Below are 21,541 nucleotides of genomic sequence, written 5' to 3'. Positions count from 1 at the left end.
CAATGTTACCTAGTTTTGGGCATTGCAGTTGGACAGCTCCGTCAACGAAATGGCTGAAACCAACTCTGTGTATAGACGGCGTATCAACATAATAGTTGATACTAGCTAATTGCATCTTTGCAGAAGTATACTTTGCAGTTTTTCACCTCATGAGCAGTACGTAAAAAGGGCGTTAACTAGCTCATTAGCCACATTACTATATAATATTAAAACGCACGTTGCACGAATCCAGTTCCGTTACGTCCGTAGGTATCCGTAGGAAGGAGGCACAGCTCAAGACCCTCATGACTGGTAACATTATAAAGGTTAAGACGGAAGGCCGCGTCACACAAGTCTTATTCGAAGTGAGTTTTTGCAGGCCAGTTTCTTGGCAGAAGTCCCGACTTAGAGAGCTGGCGTCAGCGCTGGGTGCTATTAAAGAGACGTAGACGGATTTATGGCCTCGGGGAGAGACTACTTGGTAAGGAAGATCCGATTCCTACATCGCAAATCACGGAGATAACAGACATTGGCGAGTAGGAGTGGCTGATGCCGTCGTTACCGAAATTGGTGGCTACAAGTAGTTTGTTAAAGGCGTAGCTATTGCTGTACCGTTTGTATGTAGGACGCGGCTCGGTCCGATAGGGGGCACAGTTGAACAGAAACTACTTCCTAAACGATGCGGCCTTGCCCTCAATATAAACGTCGTTTTCAATTTCAAGCACAACGGGAACTATGTAACTAGTATTTTAATTCACAGGGTTTGTCCGGGTAGACTCCTGAAACACCCCTACAGGATGCTTGCGGAGTAATTCGTATAAATAGTAATATGTAAGCCGGGATTGTTTTGCCGCTTCGATACTTCGTTAACTAATCTAACTATCATAACAGGTAGTCATAGTCAGGTAACCATATATTGCCAGTACGGTACCTTTCAATGTAGTATATTCTGTAGGCTATTGATTATCCGTATGCATGGACGTTGGTGACGAATTGGAGGAGAAGATGGTACTCTTTATGAAGTAAACTCGCTGGCCGCCAAGACAGTCGGTACAACCAATCATTGTCGGAGGTATAAGTGAAGAGGACCCCAGATCTTATATAATAATATACCTACACATTACATAGGTACGTCCGGATCCGTACCTTCGTATATACATGCAGGTAAGTAGCAGTTGCCCCCGCTTTAGGGACTGTCTTACCTGCCCTTTGCCATCCAGCAATAATTCGAATTAATACGTGACTGTTATTGGCTCTAAGCTGCCTTACTACCAAAAGCCTATTCTTTGCATCCATCTCCAAAGGCACAGGACTTTTGCGCAGCCACATTTACCATATTCCCACCCTCTTTTTTGTTTCGCATTTTTTTTTTCTTGCAATTGAAACATTATGGATGTTGTCTTTTTGCTTTCCTTCTTTCCTATCAGCCGTATTCAACTCTGGCTCTAATCATTTCCTCAGGTTTATTAGTCTGAAAAATCATCATTTGTTTTTAGCGACTGATATATACGAGGATTTGTGAGCACCGAACCTGACGAAGATCCCAGCCCCTCTAGAACTAAGAACCAAGCCTCCCTCAGCACGCTGCCGAGCCTATCTAGTTCGTCCTTATTGCGTGTAATTCACTTGGCATCGGCACCTACGGCATCTGTTGCTTGTTTCATTCTGGTTCCGCTTTCTCCCTGGAAATCTTAATATACGTTTGATGCTCTTTGAAGCATTGAAGCACTCTAATTGTTGTTCTTTCGCCGATCTGTCAACTACAACGATAATTTCCTGGTTTTCTTTTTTTGTAATATTCCAATTCGAGACGCCCGTGGCGACAGCTTGTTAGTATTGCGCCGGCGCATGGGGTCTTGAGAACAAGTAATTGTCCTCGGAGCAGGGCTTCACCCATTCGATCATGCGCGGTATTCTCAAGGCTGCGGCCGTCATTCTATCAGCACTATCACATTCCTCACTTGCTCATTCCGTTAAACGAAATGCTTTGAATTATATCAGTCGGCTCGATAACCCCGTAATACATACCGCTTCCAATCGAGTCCACGCTTATGCTTCATTTGATCTCACATTCCTACTACACGACGAGAAAGACAAGATCCGGATATCCTTAGAACCTAACCTCGATGTGCTTTCAGATTCAGCAGTGGTACGCTATCTTAGTCCTGATGGGTCTGTGACGGAAGAGAAGATACAAAGGACCGACCACAAGGTGTTCAAGGGCCACGCCTTCGTACAACATCCGCATCATTCTGAATGGATCAATTCCGGTTGGGCGAGGATAACAGTCTATCGAGATGGTCCGAGGCCGTTATTCGAGGGAACGTTTCGGGTCAACGGGAACCACCACCACATCCAGACGAGCTCTAACTATAGACAAACGCAGCACGAAGATGATCCTAGTGCGGATGTTGCCGATGACGAGTACATGGTCGTCTGGAGGGATTCGGACATTAAATCGAGTTACGATATTTCAGAATTGAAGCGCGATCTCGGTGAGAACTCGTGTTCGTCTGATATGCTTAACTTCAATAACGAGGACGAGCATCCTGTGCACCGGGGCTTGGATCTCCGTGATTTATCGGCGGTGGATGCAAATAGCCTCTTCGGCCGAGACGAGATTGACGGGACGACTACTGGGAACGGTGCCGGTGTCAATCTTACTCAGAGTATCGGGTCTACTCAAGGTTGTCCCACCACCCGCAAGATTGCCCTGGTCGGGATCGCAGCAGATTGCACATATACGGCGCAGTTTCCTAATAAGAGTGATGTGCGTTCCCATATCGTTCAGCAGGTTAGCTCGGCCTCAGCGCTATTCGAAAGTTCATTCAATATCTCCCTAGGTATCCAAAACCTAACCATCAGTGATGCGGTATGCCCGGGAACCCCTCCGGATAGTGCCAAATGGAATGTCGCCTGTGGCGATAGTGTCACGATTACGAATCGACTTAACTTATTTTCCGAGTGGAGAGGTCGGTTTAACGACACCAATGCGTACTGGACGTTAATGAGTACGTGCAATACCGATGCAGCTGTAGGATTAGCATGGCTAGGACAGCTATGCTCCCAAGGATCGGGAACTCAAGCAGACTCGAGCGGAGGAAATGAAACAATCGCGGGAGCCAACGTCGTCGTTCGAACCTCGACCGAATGGCAGGTATTTGCGCACGAAACAGGTCACACGTTTGGTGCTTTCCACGATTGTGTACCCGACACCTGCTCAGACGGCACGGTTTCGATGCAGAAGTGTTGTCCACTTAGTAGCTCTACGTGTAATGCTAACGGAGCTTTCATTATGAACCCATCTACCTCTGACGGCGTTACGCAATTCTCCCCTTGTACTATTGGCAACATTTGCTCGGCTATGGGTCGGAATAGTGTAAGGTCAAGCTGTTTGACGAACAATAAAAACGTCGTTACAATCTCACCAAGTCAATGTGGTAATGGCATCGTGGAGACAGGAGAGGACTGCGATTGTGGAGGTGAAGAAGGATGCGCCAATAACAGCTGCTGCGATCCAGGAACCTGTCGATTTAAAACCAATGCCGTATGCGATCCGACCAACGAAGACTGTTGTACGGCCCAATGTCAATTCAAATCGTCGGGTTCGGTTTGCAGAGACAGCACTGGTACATGTGACCCCCAGGAGACCTGTAGTGGTAATTCTGGGACGTGTCCTGCCGATGTCAAGTCAGCAGATGGTCAAGCCTGCGGTGCCAGTGGTGGTGGTTTGACCTGCGCCTCCGGACAGTGTACTTCTCGTGATTTACAATGCCGGACGTTAGTAGGTTCGTTGACTAACAATAACGCGACGTCAGCTTGTGACTCGCAGACCTGTCAACTTCGGTGCGCTTCATCTGATCTCGGGCCAAACGCCTGCTATGATATGAAGCAACACTTCCTAGATGGCACTCCTTGCCAAGGTGGAGGGAAATGTGGTAATGGACAATGTAAGGGATCAAGCTTCACCGACCAGGTAGGAAGCTTTTTCAACGACAACAAGCACATTATCATCCCCGTCGCCTCAGCCGTTGGTGGCTTCATCGTACTCTGCTTGTTATGTTGTATATTTTCATCTTGTCGACGTAGGTCACGGAGAAGAAAGATAGCCAAGACAACTCAACCGAATAGCAGCTGGGTTGGTGGAGCCGGAGGTGCGTGGGTTGCGAATCCAGTCTCCCGTCCACCCCCAGCAGCTCCAGGAAGAAATAATCGAGGTCCGCCGCAACAGCAACAACAGTCCTGGCAAGGCGAAAATCAGTGGATGCCACCTAGAGCACCTACAATGCGGTATGCGTAGCCGCTCGGGTTGAGAGAACCTAGGCTGGCGACTGGGGAATCTGAGAAGGTGTAGGGTATCATAGAGGGTATTCACAAGGTTCATCATATTGCGGTGTTTCAGGCGTTCTAGGCTGAGCATGCATTTAGTTGAGGTGCATATCTTGTGCTCACAATTACGAAACTTGGGACTTATTATTCGGTGTTTGGATAGCATTGGAGACTACTATTTTAGGTATATATGTATAGGTATAGGTCTATAGTTTTTACTTACCTAGTTGGCATATCGGGACTAGGAGTTATCTATTGTAGGGAGCAAGCAGCAAGCGAGCCAGCAGGGTCTCGGAGCTGAATTTTGGCTTTTGGGAAGAAGAACAGAAGATGAGGAACTCGGGTTTGGTTAAATACTATGGCCCTAGATGACGAACGCTTATGACCAGGAACAAATAAACACACTATAAGCCCGCCGGTCCTGTCTCTATACCTTAGGTATTTTTCTGTATCTCTATATATTTTCCTATCGTAAGGGCTTTCTGTAATACCGTAGATCTTAATACTTATCCTTATCCCAAATTTAGCAACGATCGTACTTGGTATTGCTTTTCTCGGATGACGCACTTAAAAAGGATCTATCATGCCTGGTAATGGTAGTAAAACTTCACAGATGGCCCGTTCCCTAGGTACCCCGTGCGTCTACGCTAAGGTTCTTGCTGCCCAACGGCTTGGGATAAATGTTGTCTATTCCTCACCGGTGATATAATATAATATGGATATAGTTTCTCGAGGAGAGGACAAAACATATTCTCTCGACGTCGTTGTGCCTACATCATAACGCCCCCCTTTCTTTCCCCTTTTATTACTCCTACTAAACTTCACCCTCTAAACTATATAATGTAGGGTCCACGGATTTCTTCTCGTCGAGCTAATAGATTTCATAATCCAACAGACACAGGCAACTCCCAACTATCCAAACAACCGAATTAGACATTGCTTCCTTCGCTCTTCTCTACTGCTATCACCAACACAACTACCCAACTACTCAACTGTTCATACTTCACCGAGCCTCCTTCCTACTCGAACGACTGGGCGTCGACCCTCCCGGTGCGCGTGAGGAATCGCTACCACCGCCGCGGTGCGATTTCTTACGTGCTGACTGCGGCTGCGGCGGCTCCTCGAAACCGCATAGCATGCGGGTGTAGCGGAGCCGAGTAGCCGGTATACTCTGCATGTTTTTGTTAGGGAACGAATACACGGGGCTAGGATCGATGTAAGGGAGCGGAAGTAAAAGCTAAGAACCTAAGAAATAGGAGTAGAATACAAGAGTAAACCCGGAACACAGGAGAGTGAATATTGTTGGTCTTTAGAAAGATAAGGAGGAAATAGGGGTTACAAGAAAGCAATAAGAGAAGGGGGAAAAGGGGGAAGTACCTCATTGTCCCGCTGCGCTGCCATCATTAGTAGTTCCGGGCTATCTAGAACTTGAGCGGCTACGCGGCGACGCTCAAGTACGGCGTAAGACTCGTCTTTTCCGCTAGAGTTGAGACGGTGTATTAGTTCATACCTAGCGTATAGAGTTGTACAAATTCTCGAGTAACGTATACCAGTAAAGGGAGGAGTAGATATCACTAGATAAGTAAAGAGAGAAGACATACCCTCCAGCCCGATACTTCCTATTCCCCTCAGGACCCCAATCGCTACTAGCATCGGACGACTCGTATGGATCCTTCCCCCGAGCCTGTCGATCCCGCATCTCGGCCGTGAACTCGTCGTCCGGGACTCCAGCTCCAACTCCAACTCCAACGCCCACTGCCACGGCTCCGCCAGGGGTGTAGCCACCGGTAGGAACGTGATGATTGCTCATTATTAGATTAGATTAGACTGGACTTAGGACTAAACTAAACTAGATAGCTTTGTTCTCCTCCCCCACTGCCTTGGACTTGGAAGATAGATAGATAGGTAGGTAGGTATGTGTATGTATTGGTGGGATTTTTTTTTTGGTAAACCGGGTCGCCCTAGCGAAGCTAATGTGCGTTCTGTTATTTCTTCTTGTCTCGGTATGCCGAAAATGTGTCGTCGGTCAGTAGTAGTGTAAAGGCGGTTTGTATGTACCTAACCTAATATATAGTTATTACGTATAAGACGGTTTAGTTTGTGATAAGTGATCGAGGAGCTTGACCCAATGAGGAGGGTGGTTTTATGGGGGGGGAAAGGGATGTCGAGGATTAATTGATTGACGGATGGATGCAATGCGAGTGTTGTGTGTAAGTTGTAAGTAAAGGTGGTTGTAAGTATGAAAGTATGTATGTATGTATGTACATAATGAGTAGCAAATAGGTAGCAAGTAACAAGTAGCGAGTAGCGAGTAGTGTAGCGAGTAGGTAGGTAGTGTTAGCGAGTTGGCAGTTGGCAGTTGACAGTTGGCCCCGGCGTTTAATATTTACACTAGGTACATCACACTATCTATAAACCTAAGCCAGATATTGTAGTAGTTCCTTCCCGCGGTGCCGGGTACGGGCTGCGGGCTTGGTGTGGGGGTAGGTAAGTTGACGTACATAATTTGGTACTTGGGGAAAGGGTAATGTACATACCTAGGTACCTACATACATATATCTAGCCGCGGGGTAACGTGAGTACTGACCGATCTGATCTGGGATTGACAAGGAGTCGAGTTTCAATAGATGAATTATGTATGTATATACTTGAGTACTTAGGTACATTATGATAGAGACATACATTAGAGTTAACTTACGTACATATATGTAGGTAGTGTATAGCGAGTATATGTATATATGTACCGTATATGCACCCTACTCACCTTATAAGAAAATGTTTACCTCATCCAACTATTATCTTAAGAATGAGTCTAACTAATAAAATTCTAATCTACCTATAAACTATTGGTTTCTCATCCTGACCTTCGTCAAAGCTGAACACGGGATCAAACGAACTCCTTGTCGCGCCTCATTATGCGCACCAATCGGGACTCCTACGGGCAAGATTCTCCCGAATGGGACAACTTTCCCGTACCCGCTCCGGTCTCCGGTGGACCCTAATACGTGAGGGGAGAGGCGCGTAGCGGAGAGCCCAATATCATATGAATAACAGACGAGTCCGGGCTGGTGATAATGTCTTCTTCTAATACTCTTCTCCTGAGTATACTCCGAATTTGTAATTGTACATTAAGGGAAAAGGAGAAAAGTACCTAACCTACTTAATAAATCATAATGACTACCTTCACAAAGATCACGGGAGATGAAACTCCCCTTATCGAGGTAGATGCGGCCAAACGTCTGTCTAAAATAGATCCTATGATATATGGCGGCTTTACCGAGTAAGGGACATTCACCTTTAACATAAAACAAGATAACTAACAGCATAAACCAAGACACATGGGCCGTTGCATCTATGGAGGTATCTACGATCCATCCAACCCCCTGTCCGATGAAGACGGCTTCCGGACAGACGTGCTCTCGGCTCTTCGCGAGATCGACATCCCAGTAGTGCGGTACCCCGGCGGCAACTTTGTCGCAACGTACCACTGGCAAGACGGCATCGGGCCCCGCGAAAAGCGGCCCTCCCGTCCGGAACTAGCCTGGCTCGGCACCGAGACCAACCAATTCGGCACTGACGACTTCATGCTTTGGCTCGATAAGCTCTCGGCCGGCAAGCACCACCGCGTAGAGCCGTACCTATGCCTGAACTTCGGCACCGGCACGCTCGACGAGGCCCTTGCCTGGGTCGAGTATTGCAACGGCACGCGGGACACGTACTACGCGAACCTGCGCCGCGCCAACGGTCACCCCGAGCCCTACCGCGTCAAGTACTGGGCCCTCGGCAACGAGGTCTGGGGCCCCTGGCAAGTCGAGCAGATGACCAAGGAGGACTATGCCAAGAAGGCCATCCAATGGGCTAAAGCCCTGCGTCTCCTCGACCCCAGCATCGAGCTAATCCTCTGCGGACAAGACGGCCAGAGTTCCTGGGACCACTACGTACTGCACGAGTGTGTTGGCTGGGTTGACATGCACAGCATCCACATATACACGGCGTCGAACAAGCACCTGCACAACGCCACGGCTCCCCTAGCCGCCGAGCGCGCGATCCAAATCACCGCCTCGCTGATCGATCTCGCGCGCATCGAGAACAAAGTCTCTCCCACGAAGCCGCCCACGCGCATTTGCTTCGACGAGTGGAACGTATGGGATCCGGAGCGCGCACCCGGCGAGAAGGGCGCCGAGGAGCAGTACACGTTGTCTGACGCCCTGGCCGTCGGGGTGTGGCTGAATGTGTTTGTGCGACAGAGCAAGTACATGGGCATGGCGAATATTGCGCAGACGGTTAATGTCATTAGTCCCCTTATGACGAACGAGCATGGCGTCGTGCGCCAGGCTACGTGGTGGCCGCTGCTGCTGTTTAGTAAGTACATGCGTGGCCAGACTGTTGCGACGCATGTGCGGTCCGGTGCCTACGAGGGAGAGACGACGCCGGCTTGGTTACAAGGGACGCTAGGCGAGACGGGTGCGGCGTGGCTCGATGTTAGTGCCGCCCTTGGTGACGATGGCTATGTTAACTTGGTCGTTGTCAACATTAGCGAGACGGAGGACTTCGCCGCCCAGCTAAAGGGTGTTGGTGCCGATGTATCTATATACACCGTGTCGGGATCTCAAGTTAGTTCGACAAATAAAGAGGGCAAGGAGGAGGTTAGCTTGTCGGAAGGGAAGTGGAATGGCCAGGGGAAATATACGTTTGCAAAGCACACTTTCACATTGTTGAGGTGGAAGTCGTAGAGTTGAGCTAGGCTAGGGTTGAACGACATAATAAAATTATCTGACATGACTCTCACAGTTCGTACTCTGACACAGATTCGCTGTGGATGCCGGGTGTAGTGCTTATACAAAAAAGGACAATCCGTTAGCTTATGTATACCTGGAAAAATGCCTCGCCCCAATGCTCCTAGCTATATGATAGTAACGCCTCGCCGCCTCCAAGATAGCCAGACATGCCGATCCGATACCCAGGAGTCGTCTCCTCGTTTTTGTCATAACAAATCAGTAGTGACAGTCCCCACAATAGCTCCATGACACCTATCGCGACGATTCGCTTCACAACCTAGAACGGCTGTCCTTTGTTTCTTTAAACCGTTACCAATAGGAGTCTAGACCTTGCGATACTAGACCATAGATTCTATAGCTTCGTGGGAGTTAGATATTGCACTCGGAAATGCAGTAATAATATTGGTATGCCTTTGGTAGCGACTTTTCGCTACTAGCAACCAGTTAAGGCCTCGAGCCAACAAATATATCCTGATACGCTATGATAGTCGCTATCATCCCAACAATAACTGGGATGTAACGTAATTCTTTGCGTTTGCTAGTGGAAGGGAACGAATATATAATTGTAGTCTATCATCGGAAGTTGATAATAGCGAGCTGGCTTTTGTTAGCTTGGGGTTAAATAAATTAGGTATCGTGGCTTACCCGGCTGTTGACTCCATAGGCAAGTTTATGGCCTGTTATATCCCATTCTAAACAATGCTCATCCTCCTTCTCCGGGTCGGGATTCATTCGCGGGCTAAGCCAGCCGGGATGGGGCGCTCGGCTCCAACTTGCCCGGGGAATATTGCAGTCACCGACCTTCCAGATTAAAATCTTCTCGATTGTAGCTACAGCAATAAATGCGCCGTCGGGGGTAAAAGCCATCGAAACAATTGGCGAATCCATGGTCATAGAGCATTTCGCTTTTCCGTTGAGAGCTAGGGCATTCCATATAAAAATAGCCCCGTCCTCACCACCAGAAGCCAAGAGCCGCTCGTCATCCGAGGGTGCCTGCTGCAAAGGCTGCCAAGCTAACGCCGTGACCGCATCATAGTGCGCTTCTATCTCACGCCGCTTACCGTTGCTGTCCCAGATCTGATCATGCACCCGTTAGAAAGCAGCCTAATTTCGCCTGGACTAGAGGGAACTACTTACGTCGACAAAACCTTTCTCCCCACAAGTAGCTACCAGCGAAGTTTTCCAATCAAATTGAACTTGGGTTAAGGTATCACCTTCGCGAGTGTCGAACTTCCGGATTTCACCAATTTCCCCATCAGCACACCTCAAAGCTATTAATAAGTCACCACCACCTATTAGAAACTCAGATTCGCTAATCCATGCAGCATCTAGCGGCTCCGAATCAAGATCGTGTCGTGGGAGGGAATATGTTAGCGTATTAGTCGATAAGGCATGGTAAATAGTTATTAAGGCACCGCCGTTATCTGGTGCGATGCCCAAGATAGCTGTATTATTAGGATTCCAGCGCAATTTAAAGACGGGAGGTTCGGCAACCTCGAAACGTTGTAGATGAGCACCTTCATAAGTCCAGAGGTCAATTCGAGCTTTCGATTCAGAATCTGTAGCGATAGCAATAGTAGACCCGTCCCAATTCCAGGCCATGGCAGTAACTGTAGCCGTGGACTTGATATCGTCTTCGACTAGGGAATGAAAACTTGGGGCGGCGCCATTCACGTGACCATTGAATGCAGGGTCGGTTGTGGCTCCACGAGAAACGTTCCAGATGCGGGCTAGCGCATCGGTTCCAGCAGCCGCCAAGATGGTGGGATCTCGGGGATGCCACTGACAATGCAGTAGCACAGGCGCGTTCTCGCCATTGATTCTTGCCAATGCCGTGGTTGGCGAAGATGTTGGCGCATCGTCGTGACCAGAGCCTAGGGGGATAAATGTGGTTTCGGTGGCCAATTCCTGGACTTTGTCAACCTGTGTGCCCTGGTCGGGCCCGTCAGTTCGGGGAGTTGGCGTTGGCGCCTGTTCGCCCTCTTGGGGGGAAGGGTAAGCATGGTTGTCGTGGTTCTGCCCGTCAAGTTCCATCGGAGTTGTGGCTGCATCCACCCCATTTTCGTACCCATTACTCAGTCTTGGTCGCTTAGCTGGGGAACCATTCAGAAGCGCCGTTTGTGATTGCCTTTCAATTTGACGCTTTCGGTTATTTTCTGCATCAACACCGGACGTAGTCGTCGCTGCAGCTATTGTTTCTGTCTCTGCCTCGTCATCCTGGTCCATTTCCTCTGTTTGCTGCTGTTCCTCCTGCTCCTGCTGGTGAAGCGGTGGACCTGCAAGTAGTGGACCAAAAATACCTAGTTGCATCGCCTCGGCCACTGCCGCCGCAGCGGCATCACGGGTTAACTACGCAGAAGAAACCTGTCAGTGCCCATCTGGCCGAATTTTGGACAAAATTAGAGCAAAAATGATTTTGACTCCATCACAACATGTGTTGGAGACTTGTCGCGCGCAGTGCACCTCGCATAGAAAATAATTAGGGCGAATTCAGTTTTTGCATCGACATACCTGTTGCGACTGTGCATGCTCTCTTTCTAATGAGTTATACAATAGACCCTTGTTTATGACATTGACTAGCGCATGACTTTTAACATGTTGCGCGAAATCTAGCTGTCGGTGAGGTTCCTCGACGTGCCACTCTTTTTGGAACTTGACGGCTGTCTCTCGATAATCTGCAACTTCAGGTTAATTTGACTCCGGCCGTCTATAGCAACGTCACCGCTGTGTATGTACACACATACACATACACACTCACACATCATTGCATAGCTCAAGATGCGTGAGGTGCGCGATAGCGTTATGAGAAACACGTACTGCCTTCTATTAAATATCTGCGATTTGATGTCAATGACCCGGTAAGAAGCGACGGCACAGGAGTAACGGGGGTACGGAAAAAGGCACAAGCACTCTGGTGTGTGAAGAAAACCGGAGATACCTAAGTAAGAAAAACATACCTCCAAATCAAGAAATTGACTCGGTTAGAGTCTAAATACTCCTTCATGGTCGCAAACGAAGGACTATATGAAGGGGTATGATGCTACAATATCTAATAGTTCGAACAATGGTGTCCTTATACTGGGATAGGCGGTATTTTGATCTCTTCTTATGAGGATGGTGAAGGAAAGAAGACAACGAGATTTTGGTTGTCAGGCCTTGAATGATTTGAGATGCATCCACGGGCAGGGGCTAAGCTACTATGGTACTGCCTTCCTAGTAGATCCACGCCAAATCCATCTTAGTACGGAGTGCTTAAGTACATACCCTACACGCCGTTGCTAGTTGGGGGAGCTACAGCCTACCTTGGTACCTACAGGGTATGTAACTAACCCAATTTTGCATGATTAAACAACATTGAACTTACATAAGTACCTAAGTATCTACATATAAGGGCATGTAAATATATTAGGTACATTATGTATGTACTACCTAGGGAAGTACCTAACAGACGGCGACCGACTTTAGAATAAAAACGTCTGAACGAAGTATTAATCGACGTATAACCAATGCAAACGGTTTGCACATTTAACTTAACTAATTTACCTAGGTACCTAACCTAGCTACCTCATAACAACATACGGGGTCGAGAGTTGAATTGGAAATCTCTGAGAGTGCAAGGGGTCTGCTTCGGGGCGACTTTGATTGTACAGTGTAGGGCTGTTGCTCCGCTGCAAGATTTTGACTGGACATCAGCACTGAGTTGATTTATTAGTCGAACCCTCTCCTTCTCCCTCAAAAAGTATTTAAAAAGGACCCCCATTTTTTTTTACCATGCGAATAGGTTAGTCTTTATCAAATTGCATTGTCGAATAGCTCTACTGCATATTGCTTAAATAGAAACCCTGTCCGAATCAGGTTCGACATCGTAGCTTTCTTTTCATCATACAGTGTGTCTCAGTGACATTCTTTCACCACATCTTATTGATGATCCACGCGGTAGCGGTAGGGCGTTTCCTGGTGCTGCAGGTGTTCTGTCGGGTGGGAGGGATGGATGGAGAGGCTAGACTCTATTTTGCTAGGGAGACAAGACGGCTTAGCCTATGAGGTAATTTTCCTTTGAACAATAGAAACGACAGCGAAACTCCAGACGACTCCACAGGCAAATGATCAGGGTTTATCATTTTATTAATCCGTCATCCTGGCTTGGCTACCTAGGTCGCTTGGCTGGGGTACACCCGGAAATTCGCAATCGGAGAGGATCTAAGAAAACTGAGATCGGTCGTGCTTCAATGCAATAGGAACACGTAAGGAAATAACCGCATTATAGTAAAAATTAGTTTGTTTATTATATAGGTTAGGTACCTATGAAAAGATCCGACGACTAATACTAATTCTATATTTTAGTCTTATAGATTTCGAGCATGTATATTGTTATGTACCTGGTAAAATACAAAAGAAGTTTGGGTTCGGCGGCCGCTAGAGCTGAGAAGAGTACGTACCAGAGAAAGTCGTAGCGTACCAAGCTTAGGCGAAAGAAACAGACGATCTTTCAAGACTTTGCCATCCGACTAGCGAATCGCCCTATCCGCTTGGGGCTTAGTGCATTGAAAATAGCATTGTGCCTCTCCGGCATCACCAACAATCCCTACCCAGAAAATACCTATCATAGTAAATATGCAACAGCGCTAAAAGTTAAAGATTGCCTAGGTTAATACAGACGAGAGAAGATAGAGAGCAGAGAGTTGGGCTTGTTTTGGTCCTTTGCCATGACCGTAAAGCCCGCAATAGTAGCATCTATCGCCCAAAGCACATGAGACGTAATATTCTTAGATGGTTCAATGGATTATCCTATTATGGAGTTGCAAATCATGTACATACAGCATACATATAGTATGCATGTGCCTGCACTAAGATGAGGAGGACGTGTAATCTATGGGTTCCACGAGTTACACATCATCGGCTTTTATCAGTCGAAACCATTTCGAACCTTGCTCCCCTGCAGAAAATTCGTGGCCCTAGAGACCGGGGCTAATCTATCTTAGGTACTTGGTACTTTATTCAGGTCACGCACACGTATGAATCTCTCTCACTCCGGTTCGGTAAAATCGGAGGCGGATAGATGGATGAATATTGCGTGCAAATATCTATAGAGGCTTATCTAAGAGTCTATCTAAGAGCTTAGCCATGTTGATAATAGCTTGAAGCTTTGTTTCGTACCAGGTCATTGTGCTGATATGATATATGTACCTAGGTACTTTTGCGGTACCTGACCGGAGGGAGGGAGCGACACATCCGTAAAGGTTAATTTTGATGTTTTTTCCATTTAAAGCACAGGGCGTCCTATTTTAATGTAGGCTTGGGCTACCTCTCCCTGCAGAACCTTAGGGTAGCTTACTAAAATTGTGGCTGACGGGAAACGCACTGGCCACATCAGCCGTTACCAAACTTAACCTCGTAAGGTGATGTGCGGCTTCGACGCGACCCCGAAAAACCGACATCTCTCAAACTCTACCTAGAAGCTCAAATCCCTATATCCAAACTGCCGCCATGCCTCCGCGACTAAACATCCCACCTGTTACCCGTGTGGTACTCGTAGTCTTGCTTCTACAGTCCGTCTTAAGTGCTGCCGTGCGCTACCGCCAGTGGTCTGCGCATTCCGAAATCGTCGTCGAATGGCTGACACTCATACCTCAACTATCGCTGTTCTATCCTTGGACGTTCTTAACGGCTACTCTAGTCGAGAACAATATCTTTACGTTAGCGATTGCTGGTCTGACCCTTTACCATGGAGGGAAATACCTGGAAAGAGCTTGGTCTTCAAGGGAATTCGCTAAATTCCTACTTGTGGCATCTCTGATACCCAATACTTTAACTTTTTTGATTCTCGTCACACTGTTCACTATCACTCGCAACGAGAGATGGACGTAAGTCTCGTCCCCCCTCCCCCTCCGGATGTTCTAGGTTTTTATTATACGTAGCCGGGAGTACTAACAAATAAAAATTCAGGTTGACAACTATTGCTGGCACGATACCCCTTCAGATCTCCTTCCTTGTCGCTTTCAGCCAACTCGTTCCCGCGCATACCGTTACCCTCTTCCGAGGTGTTTTGTCTTTGCGCGTACCGAAGTTTCCCCTCATATACATCGGCATTGTTGCTGTGTTGTCCTTGACTCCGTTGCTTACGAGCGCTTCCTTATTCTTATCCATATTCGGTCTCCTTGCTAGTTGGACGTATTTACGATTCTATAAGACGATTTTTCCGGATCTCGATTCTTCGCAACCGACATCTATGCGTGGGGATGCGAGCGAGACGTTTGCTTTTGCTGAATTCTTCCCAGGACCAGTTAAGCCATTCGTTTCCGCGATTACCGAACCGATTTTCAACCTGTTGGTAGCAATGAGGATATGCACACCTTTCTCACAGGCTGATATCTCCGCTGCGCAAGGCGGTAACTTCATACAGCGTAGCGGCCATGGAGGTGTTAGAGCTGAAGCTGAAAGACGGAGAGCCTTGGCTCTAAAAGTACTTGACCAACGTCTCCACGCTGCCACCGCGGGACCTAGCAGTGGCTCACGAAGTCAATCACAGCCTCCTAACCAGCCAGGCGGCTCGGGGGCACATACGCATCAGCAGCCGAACGCTCAGGCTGCGATGACATCACAGCCCAACACCGTGTTGGGAGAGACAAATTATAACCCTGATCATGATCATACCGACAAGAGCGACTCTTGAAGTGTTTAATTTTCTGCGGAGGCTGGCGGGGGGCTCTCTTGTTTGGATCTCGAAATACCCCCTTTGCTATATGTCCGAATACGCGTGTATTTCTATTTTGGGAGCACTTGCGAGTTCGGAGTCGGCATTAGAGGATGAGGCACCTGGGTTTTGTGTTTAGGGCGTAAAATATCCCTAATCGGGTAATATCAAAGTACCGGCTACAGTGTAGTTCACATGATGGCCGGATAGCTGTCGGGTTTAGTTTGGCTGTTCAGCAAGCTACGGTTGAGGTTCCCGTTTGGTTTTGTCGAGGACTACAAACTGGGCTTGACATGCAGCACTATATGTCAATTCTATGATAGATATAATATCAGCACTGCTTAGCGTTTGGGTAATACGGCATGCCATCACATACCACACTGTCCACATATCTGTTTTACAGTATTTCACCCATAGAAGGATATACGCTGTCGCGTAGCATACAGTAGCATACGACATCGTACAAACTCTCCCTACTGTAATGCTCAATAGAATGGGTTAAAGAATAACAAACAAAGGAGGTAAATAAATAAATACATATACCTATATATGGTAGTGTATAATTATTCGCCTAAATAGATCAGCGGTTTCCAGAAGGGAAAGGGAATAACTGTTAAACAATGTTTAGCCTACATTTTCAACTTAGATAAGGCTTTACGGAAGCCATGTCTTATATATCAACCACTAAGTCCATGAGATAAGAGGTGGATTAGGTAGTCGAGAACATTTTAATTGCTTAATTCCTACTATCCTAGGTAATTTCTATATATATATATATCCTCTAGTTATAAATACGCCTACATGTGACGACTGTTGAACGTAGAACTCTCATCTTAGTCAGTAGTGACGCCGTTTGAGTATTCACCCTGTCACCTAAGCTAAACCCAATTTAGACCCAATCTAATTCGTCTAAATACCTAGGTACGGATGTCTAAAACCCACCTGCACGTAGTGCGAAAGGTTAATAGGTACCTATCTGTAACGTGGCTCTGAGATGTGGCTTTGAGATGTGGCATTATGGCTTGTCTAGATCAAAGTCAGTCGAGTTGCATCAAGAGTGGATCCTAAAATAGTGGGCAATATGTGGCTTATACCGTACATTAATTTGGGGAAACCTCAAACAGGTACACATCCTTGGACACTGACACCCTTGGACATTGTCTCATCATAATCGGTTTCCACTGCATCTGAGTACAACCGGATCGGCTGAGTACATGTGCACACGTATCGCTCGAGTGTGAGTCGCACTGCACACTATCCCCGAAGCCATTCAGGTCCATTACATGTGACTTGAACGAGTGTGCAAATCGGCAAATCTCACGCTTTTCTCTTCGGGAGCTACGCTGTACATGCAGAACATGCAGAACATCAATGTAATGAAGAGTGCTTACCACAGTACACTTGTACTTTAAAACGTTTCAATCTGTGTAAGCCCCTGTACACTCCGAAAAAATCCTATTCTCTCTGCTGTCCGTCTCCCGTCTCCTATGCCAGCTGTGCTAGCGGAACTTGGGACAGCCCGCCCTCTCTTCCCGTCCACCTTGCCCAACCCACGGCCTTTACTAAAAGAAGATGGGTCATGTTTCAACCCACATTCCTCCATCTCTAGCAAGCGAATGCTGCAAACTAACGTTGGTATATCTGCTTATTTCGTATATAGTTCGTGGATAATACCAACAGGTTCAGCTTGCTCATCGGTCGGTAAGCATCGTCCCTTCAACCGTTGGCTAGCTAAGCATTTGCAAAGTTGCAATATCGACTTTACAGTTGCAAATTGAGGGAATACAAGCGCCAAATGCGGTAGAAGATTTGGTGAGGTTCTATCTCTGACTGAGATGCGGCGAAAAATCTTGCTCTATTCGTACTCTCGCCTAAGTAAAGTAACGAAGCGGGAATGCATATATATGCTAAAACAGCAGGGGGGTCTAACCCCATTTCAGCTGCAATATATACTCAGTATAGTCCGTGGCCGATCGGTTTTGCTTTGTTGCTTGTTTTAATGCTGGGCCGTCCCGAAATAAATCGCTGCCACCATCGTCAGCCCGCGGAGTAGTGATGATGAAAAGGCGCTTGCAGATTATGTACGTACACATGGGACTAGGTAACCTACCTACTTCGGTACGTGACTTATATCCGGAGGTGTGCCAGGAGAAGCCCAGGTGTGTCTAGGCGACGCAGGACAAAGTACATACCCTGTGAGTTTTTAAAGCACACCATCATCATCATTACTAGACCGCCGGGGCCCCGATGCAAGCAGGCAGGACGGTTAGCCAGGGTTGACAGCTCCATTCACACGGGTGGTAGGGTGATCTGTATCTGGAGGTGTGGCACGTCAACCGTACGGACCGCTGCTCTCTTGGCGAATAATAGCCCACGCAACCAACGGCTGCATATGCGCGAGATGCAGCACACATATCTAGCGCTTCGTACCTTTGTACTCTTCATTCCACTGGCCTCAATCTGGCTGAGCTAATAATAAAGGGTTGGACCGAAATACGGTATTGAACCCGCATATGTAAGGTATTATGGATGTACATAAATGGGCAATGGGAAAAGTCACACCGGCTACGACACGCCCCTTCGACCGTTCCCCCCCCCTTCTCCCACTCTTTTATTAACTTACCTCTCTTTTCCTGGGGCGCTTCGAACCAACTCGCCCATTGTGCAACCATCGCTGCAGCATCATCCGTCCACTCCCTCTCCATTGATAGATCCCAACACCCACTCCGTGGACACTTATGCCGGGCAATCACATATTGCATGCGTTATGTACTGCGTGCAGGTTGCGGGAGAAAGCTTCCTTTTAACTGCCTGGCGATGACGATCACACAAGTAGTGATCAGCCAACCGGCCATCTTCCAAATGATCAATCAATCTAAGTAGATTATCGAAAAAGCGACACCCTGACACCCTGACATCCCGACTCATGAACCCCATGAATAATCCTATCGAAGGACCATTACTAAACCCCACTCCCCCGACTTGCTTTTCGAAAACTATGCGTGGTTGCGTGGGTAGCGTGTCGACTAAGGGATGTACTTAGGGTACTCAGGATACTCAGGTACACACGATGATTTCATAGCAGGCTTGAAACATGGCTCTGATAGGATCGACTACCGTTGCTCGATGTAGTAATAGTACCCAAGTAGGTAAGTAGGAAGCCCAAGGCGGAGCAGGGTAAAGTTGACGAGAAAAAGCCCGAGGTGATGAAACAAATAAAGTAATTTAGTAAGGTCGCGCGGTTGAAGGATTTCTTCGGGAGGACGCTACGACGAAGTAGGTAATAAGCCCCAAACAGCGTTTAAAGGTCACGAACATATTCCAGCCCCTTCTTGTTATGACACGTGGGCTTTCTAGAAGCGTGTTAGCGCCGACGATAACACTACCTCAACAGGAATGGCCACCATGGTATTATTTTTCTTGTTCCCCCAAATCTGAGAAAAATTGGTGCCACATTGTCGGTGTTTCTTTACCCTCGATCTTCGGGAGATGACGAGATTGGTCGCTTGGCTATTTCCACCTCAATTTCCTTGCTGACACAATCCGGTAACAAAAAAAACCCATAATAGCCTCACAAACCTTTGTCTTGTTTTTTTTTTTTTTTTCTAACGAGATGTTACCATCTACCACTCACGATTATCTAAGCTTATCAATACCAGTAGTGTGTCTCTGGTTTTGACCTTATTCATGATTCGACATTCATATATAAGCTCAGGGACGGAGATGGTCTAGATGAGCTTCTGCATGATTTGCAGTGACGAAAACTCGGCAATGGCAAGTTACCTGATGTGTTGGTGACCCGCTGTCTCAAGTTGACCAATGTTGTTAAAACTACGTCTGTCCGACAACAGGTTCAAGATATGGTCTCGAACGCGGATCCTCGACGTCAAATGACTACTGCCTGACCTTTGCAATGCTTGGTCCGTTTAGCAATTCGCGCTCGTAATAATAAAATGCCAATGAGTGTCAGCACGGTACGGGCGAATGCGTGGTTGTGGTCTGTATGTTTGACAAGTGTCAAGCCAAAACGTCGGAATTTGTTAAGACATAGTTAGCTTTAACTGTCTTGGGTAATTCGATCCTGTACGTCAAGCCTTCATCGCGAGATTGGCTTCGATGAGGATAAATACTCCGACAGAGAGATAAGCGTTCCTCAAAAAAATTAAATTGATTTCCCATTAGGTTTCTTCTTCGTCTGCGACGTATTATGTAGTATGTAGTATGTAGTATGTGGTATGTGGTATGTAGTACGCAATGAGGATTGCCCCATCGCCCAGGTGCGGGTTTATAAGGTCCACTATATACCTATGTAATGTATATATATACATATGTACATGGGAGGGTGTGCGGTTCAAATGCCAAGCCGCAATATGACCCATCCACACCCGCCCTTTCTCAAACCCTGTACCTTGCCTTCCAAGCAACCCTCCTCTCTGGGGCTCGCCCATGCCAAGCGGCAAGGTAAGAGCGAATCCGTCCGAGCCGCTACCACCGGCGATTGACCAAATTTGTAGGAGTTTCGGAACTTTGCCCGCTCCTTGGTCTAGGTTTCCACAAAGTAACTAATTCGTACCCTTCCCCTTCTTCCTTGCAGGAACCATCATTGCAGAGTTTGGTTTCAATCAGGGTTAAAACGTACTGTCTACTTACAGCGGGTTTCCTAGCCGCGCCCGTTATCTCGGGCAATAGTTAAATCTTGCTCCAAACATCATAATACAAACTGTCAATATCTATACTATACTACGACTTCAGCATTGATTTAGGTAGTAAACTTTATAAAATATTCAAGCGCATGCGGCAAAGGATGACGCATACTCTACAGATAGGTTAAACACGGAAGAGAAAACTCTGTCTACCTCGTCAGCGAAGAGTAACTTACAATAAACAATAATAAGTGCCAGTGCTACCTACTACCTATACGCAGTGGACTTGGCGTGTTTCCTACATACGCGTTAACATGCTTCAACAGACTCGAATTGCGTTTCCCTTGGGTATTCACAAGCTGGTAAAGTATCGAAGCACATATAACATTTGGTACAAAGATGCACCGTCGCGTCTGTAATATTATTCTAGCCAAGCATCGTGATGGCAACGAAGCTGTGTATGTAAGATGTATATTTAGGATACGAAGGAGCAATAAGGGTCCAGCTTACATACATATGTAGGTAGGTACGTAGCTGAGAAACATGAAAAATTTTAAGTATAGGGAACTTTGGGGCTGGATTAAAAGAAGAGTGGACTTCGTATTACCTGCACGTCTTAGGTGACCCACTTATACTACTGTGTACATTGTTGTTACCTAGCCTAGACGACTTCTAGGTCTAGGAACACTCGTTCCTTGCCCCACATATTACTCCCATGCTAGTTCTATCTACCTAAATATTGCAGGTGCTATCGTGGGTTAGGGTAGCTGCTGTCCATCGAAATCCTCCTTGGGTCTTCTCCCAAACTCTTCTCTTCTTCCCGTCTACCGTCCAGCCTCTCCACCGCTTATTCTCCCCTCCCCTAAGCAAATAGGTCATCAAGACAAAGATTGAGCCTCATATTCCACATTCCTTTCTATTCCGTCTCGACTATTAAATTTGTCGTTTGTAGACGTTATTACCGCCTAGACGCGACCCCGAGCATATTATACTGCTTGGTACTTAGCCGCTTGTATTAAGCGCTTTTGCCCGGACCAAGTTATTATTTACGACCTTGCGACCGTTGAAATCATCATAACACTCCACAACCGTATAACCTGCAGTTTACCACCAGCTTT

General features: G+C 47.1%; 5 protein-coding genes across 5 annotated transcripts; 3 read left to right on the top strand and 2 right to left on the bottom strand.

The window, feature by feature from the left end:
- Positions 1–1,882: 1,882 nt before the first annotated feature.
- On the top strand, positions 1,883–4,279 carry GL218_00585 (Disintegrin and metalloproteinase domain-containing protein B; the record flags this gene model as incomplete). Its single annotated transcript, XM_033577011.1, has 1 exon — positions 1,883–4,279. One exon carries the CDS (start codon positions 1,883–1,885, stop codon positions 4,277–4,279), a length of 2,397 nt encoding a protein of 798 aa, XP_033442247.1.
- A 1,032-nt stretch (positions 4,280–5,311) lies between these two features.
- On the bottom strand, positions 5,312–6,007 carry GL218_00584 (uncharacterized protein; the record flags this gene model as incomplete). Its single annotated transcript, XM_033577010.1, has 3 exons — positions 5,312–5,479; positions 5,686–5,818; positions 5,910–6,007. The coding sequence occupies 3 exons, from the start codon at positions 6,005–6,007 to the stop codon at positions 5,312–5,314; spliced, it is 399 nt and encodes a 132-aa protein (XP_033442248.1).
- Positions 6,008–7,481: 1,474 nt separating this feature from the next.
- On the top strand, positions 7,482–9,041 carry GL218_00583 (putative alpha-L-arabinofuranosidase C; the record flags this gene model as incomplete). Its single annotated transcript, XM_033577009.1, has 2 exons — positions 7,482–7,588; positions 7,643–9,041. 2 exons carry the CDS (start codon positions 7,482–7,484, stop codon positions 9,039–9,041), a joined length of 1,506 nt encoding a protein of 501 aa, XP_033442245.1.
- A 672-nt stretch (positions 9,042–9,713) lies between these two features.
- Positions 9,714–12,090, bottom strand: GL218_00582 (F-box-like/WD repeat-containing protein TBL1XR1; the record flags this gene model as incomplete). Its single annotated transcript, XM_033577008.1, has 5 exons — positions 9,714–10,163; positions 10,224–11,435; positions 11,598–11,761; positions 11,904–11,920; positions 12,044–12,090. 5 exons carry the CDS (start codon positions 12,088–12,090, stop codon positions 9,714–9,716), a joined length of 1,890 nt encoding a protein of 629 aa, XP_033442246.1.
- A 2,483-nt stretch (positions 12,091–14,573) lies between these two features.
- GL218_00581 (uncharacterized protein) lies at positions 14,574–15,759 on the top strand (the record flags this gene model as incomplete). The annotated part of the gene is made up of 2 exons (XM_033577007.1): positions 14,574–14,950; positions 15,033–15,759. The coding sequence occupies 2 exons, from the start codon at positions 14,574–14,576 to the stop codon at positions 15,757–15,759; spliced, it is 1,104 nt and encodes a 367-aa protein (XP_033442243.1).
- Positions 15,760–21,541: the final 5,782 nt, after the last annotated feature.

Source organism: Daldinia childiae (assembly GCF_008694065.1).
Source record: "Daldinia childiae strain JS-1345 chromosome Unknown Scaffold1, whole genome shotgun sequence".
NCBI lineage: Eukaryota > Fungi > Ascomycota > Sordariomycetes > Xylariales > Hypoxylaceae > Daldinia > Daldinia childiae.
This window is presented reverse-complemented; position numbering and strand designations above follow the sequence as displayed.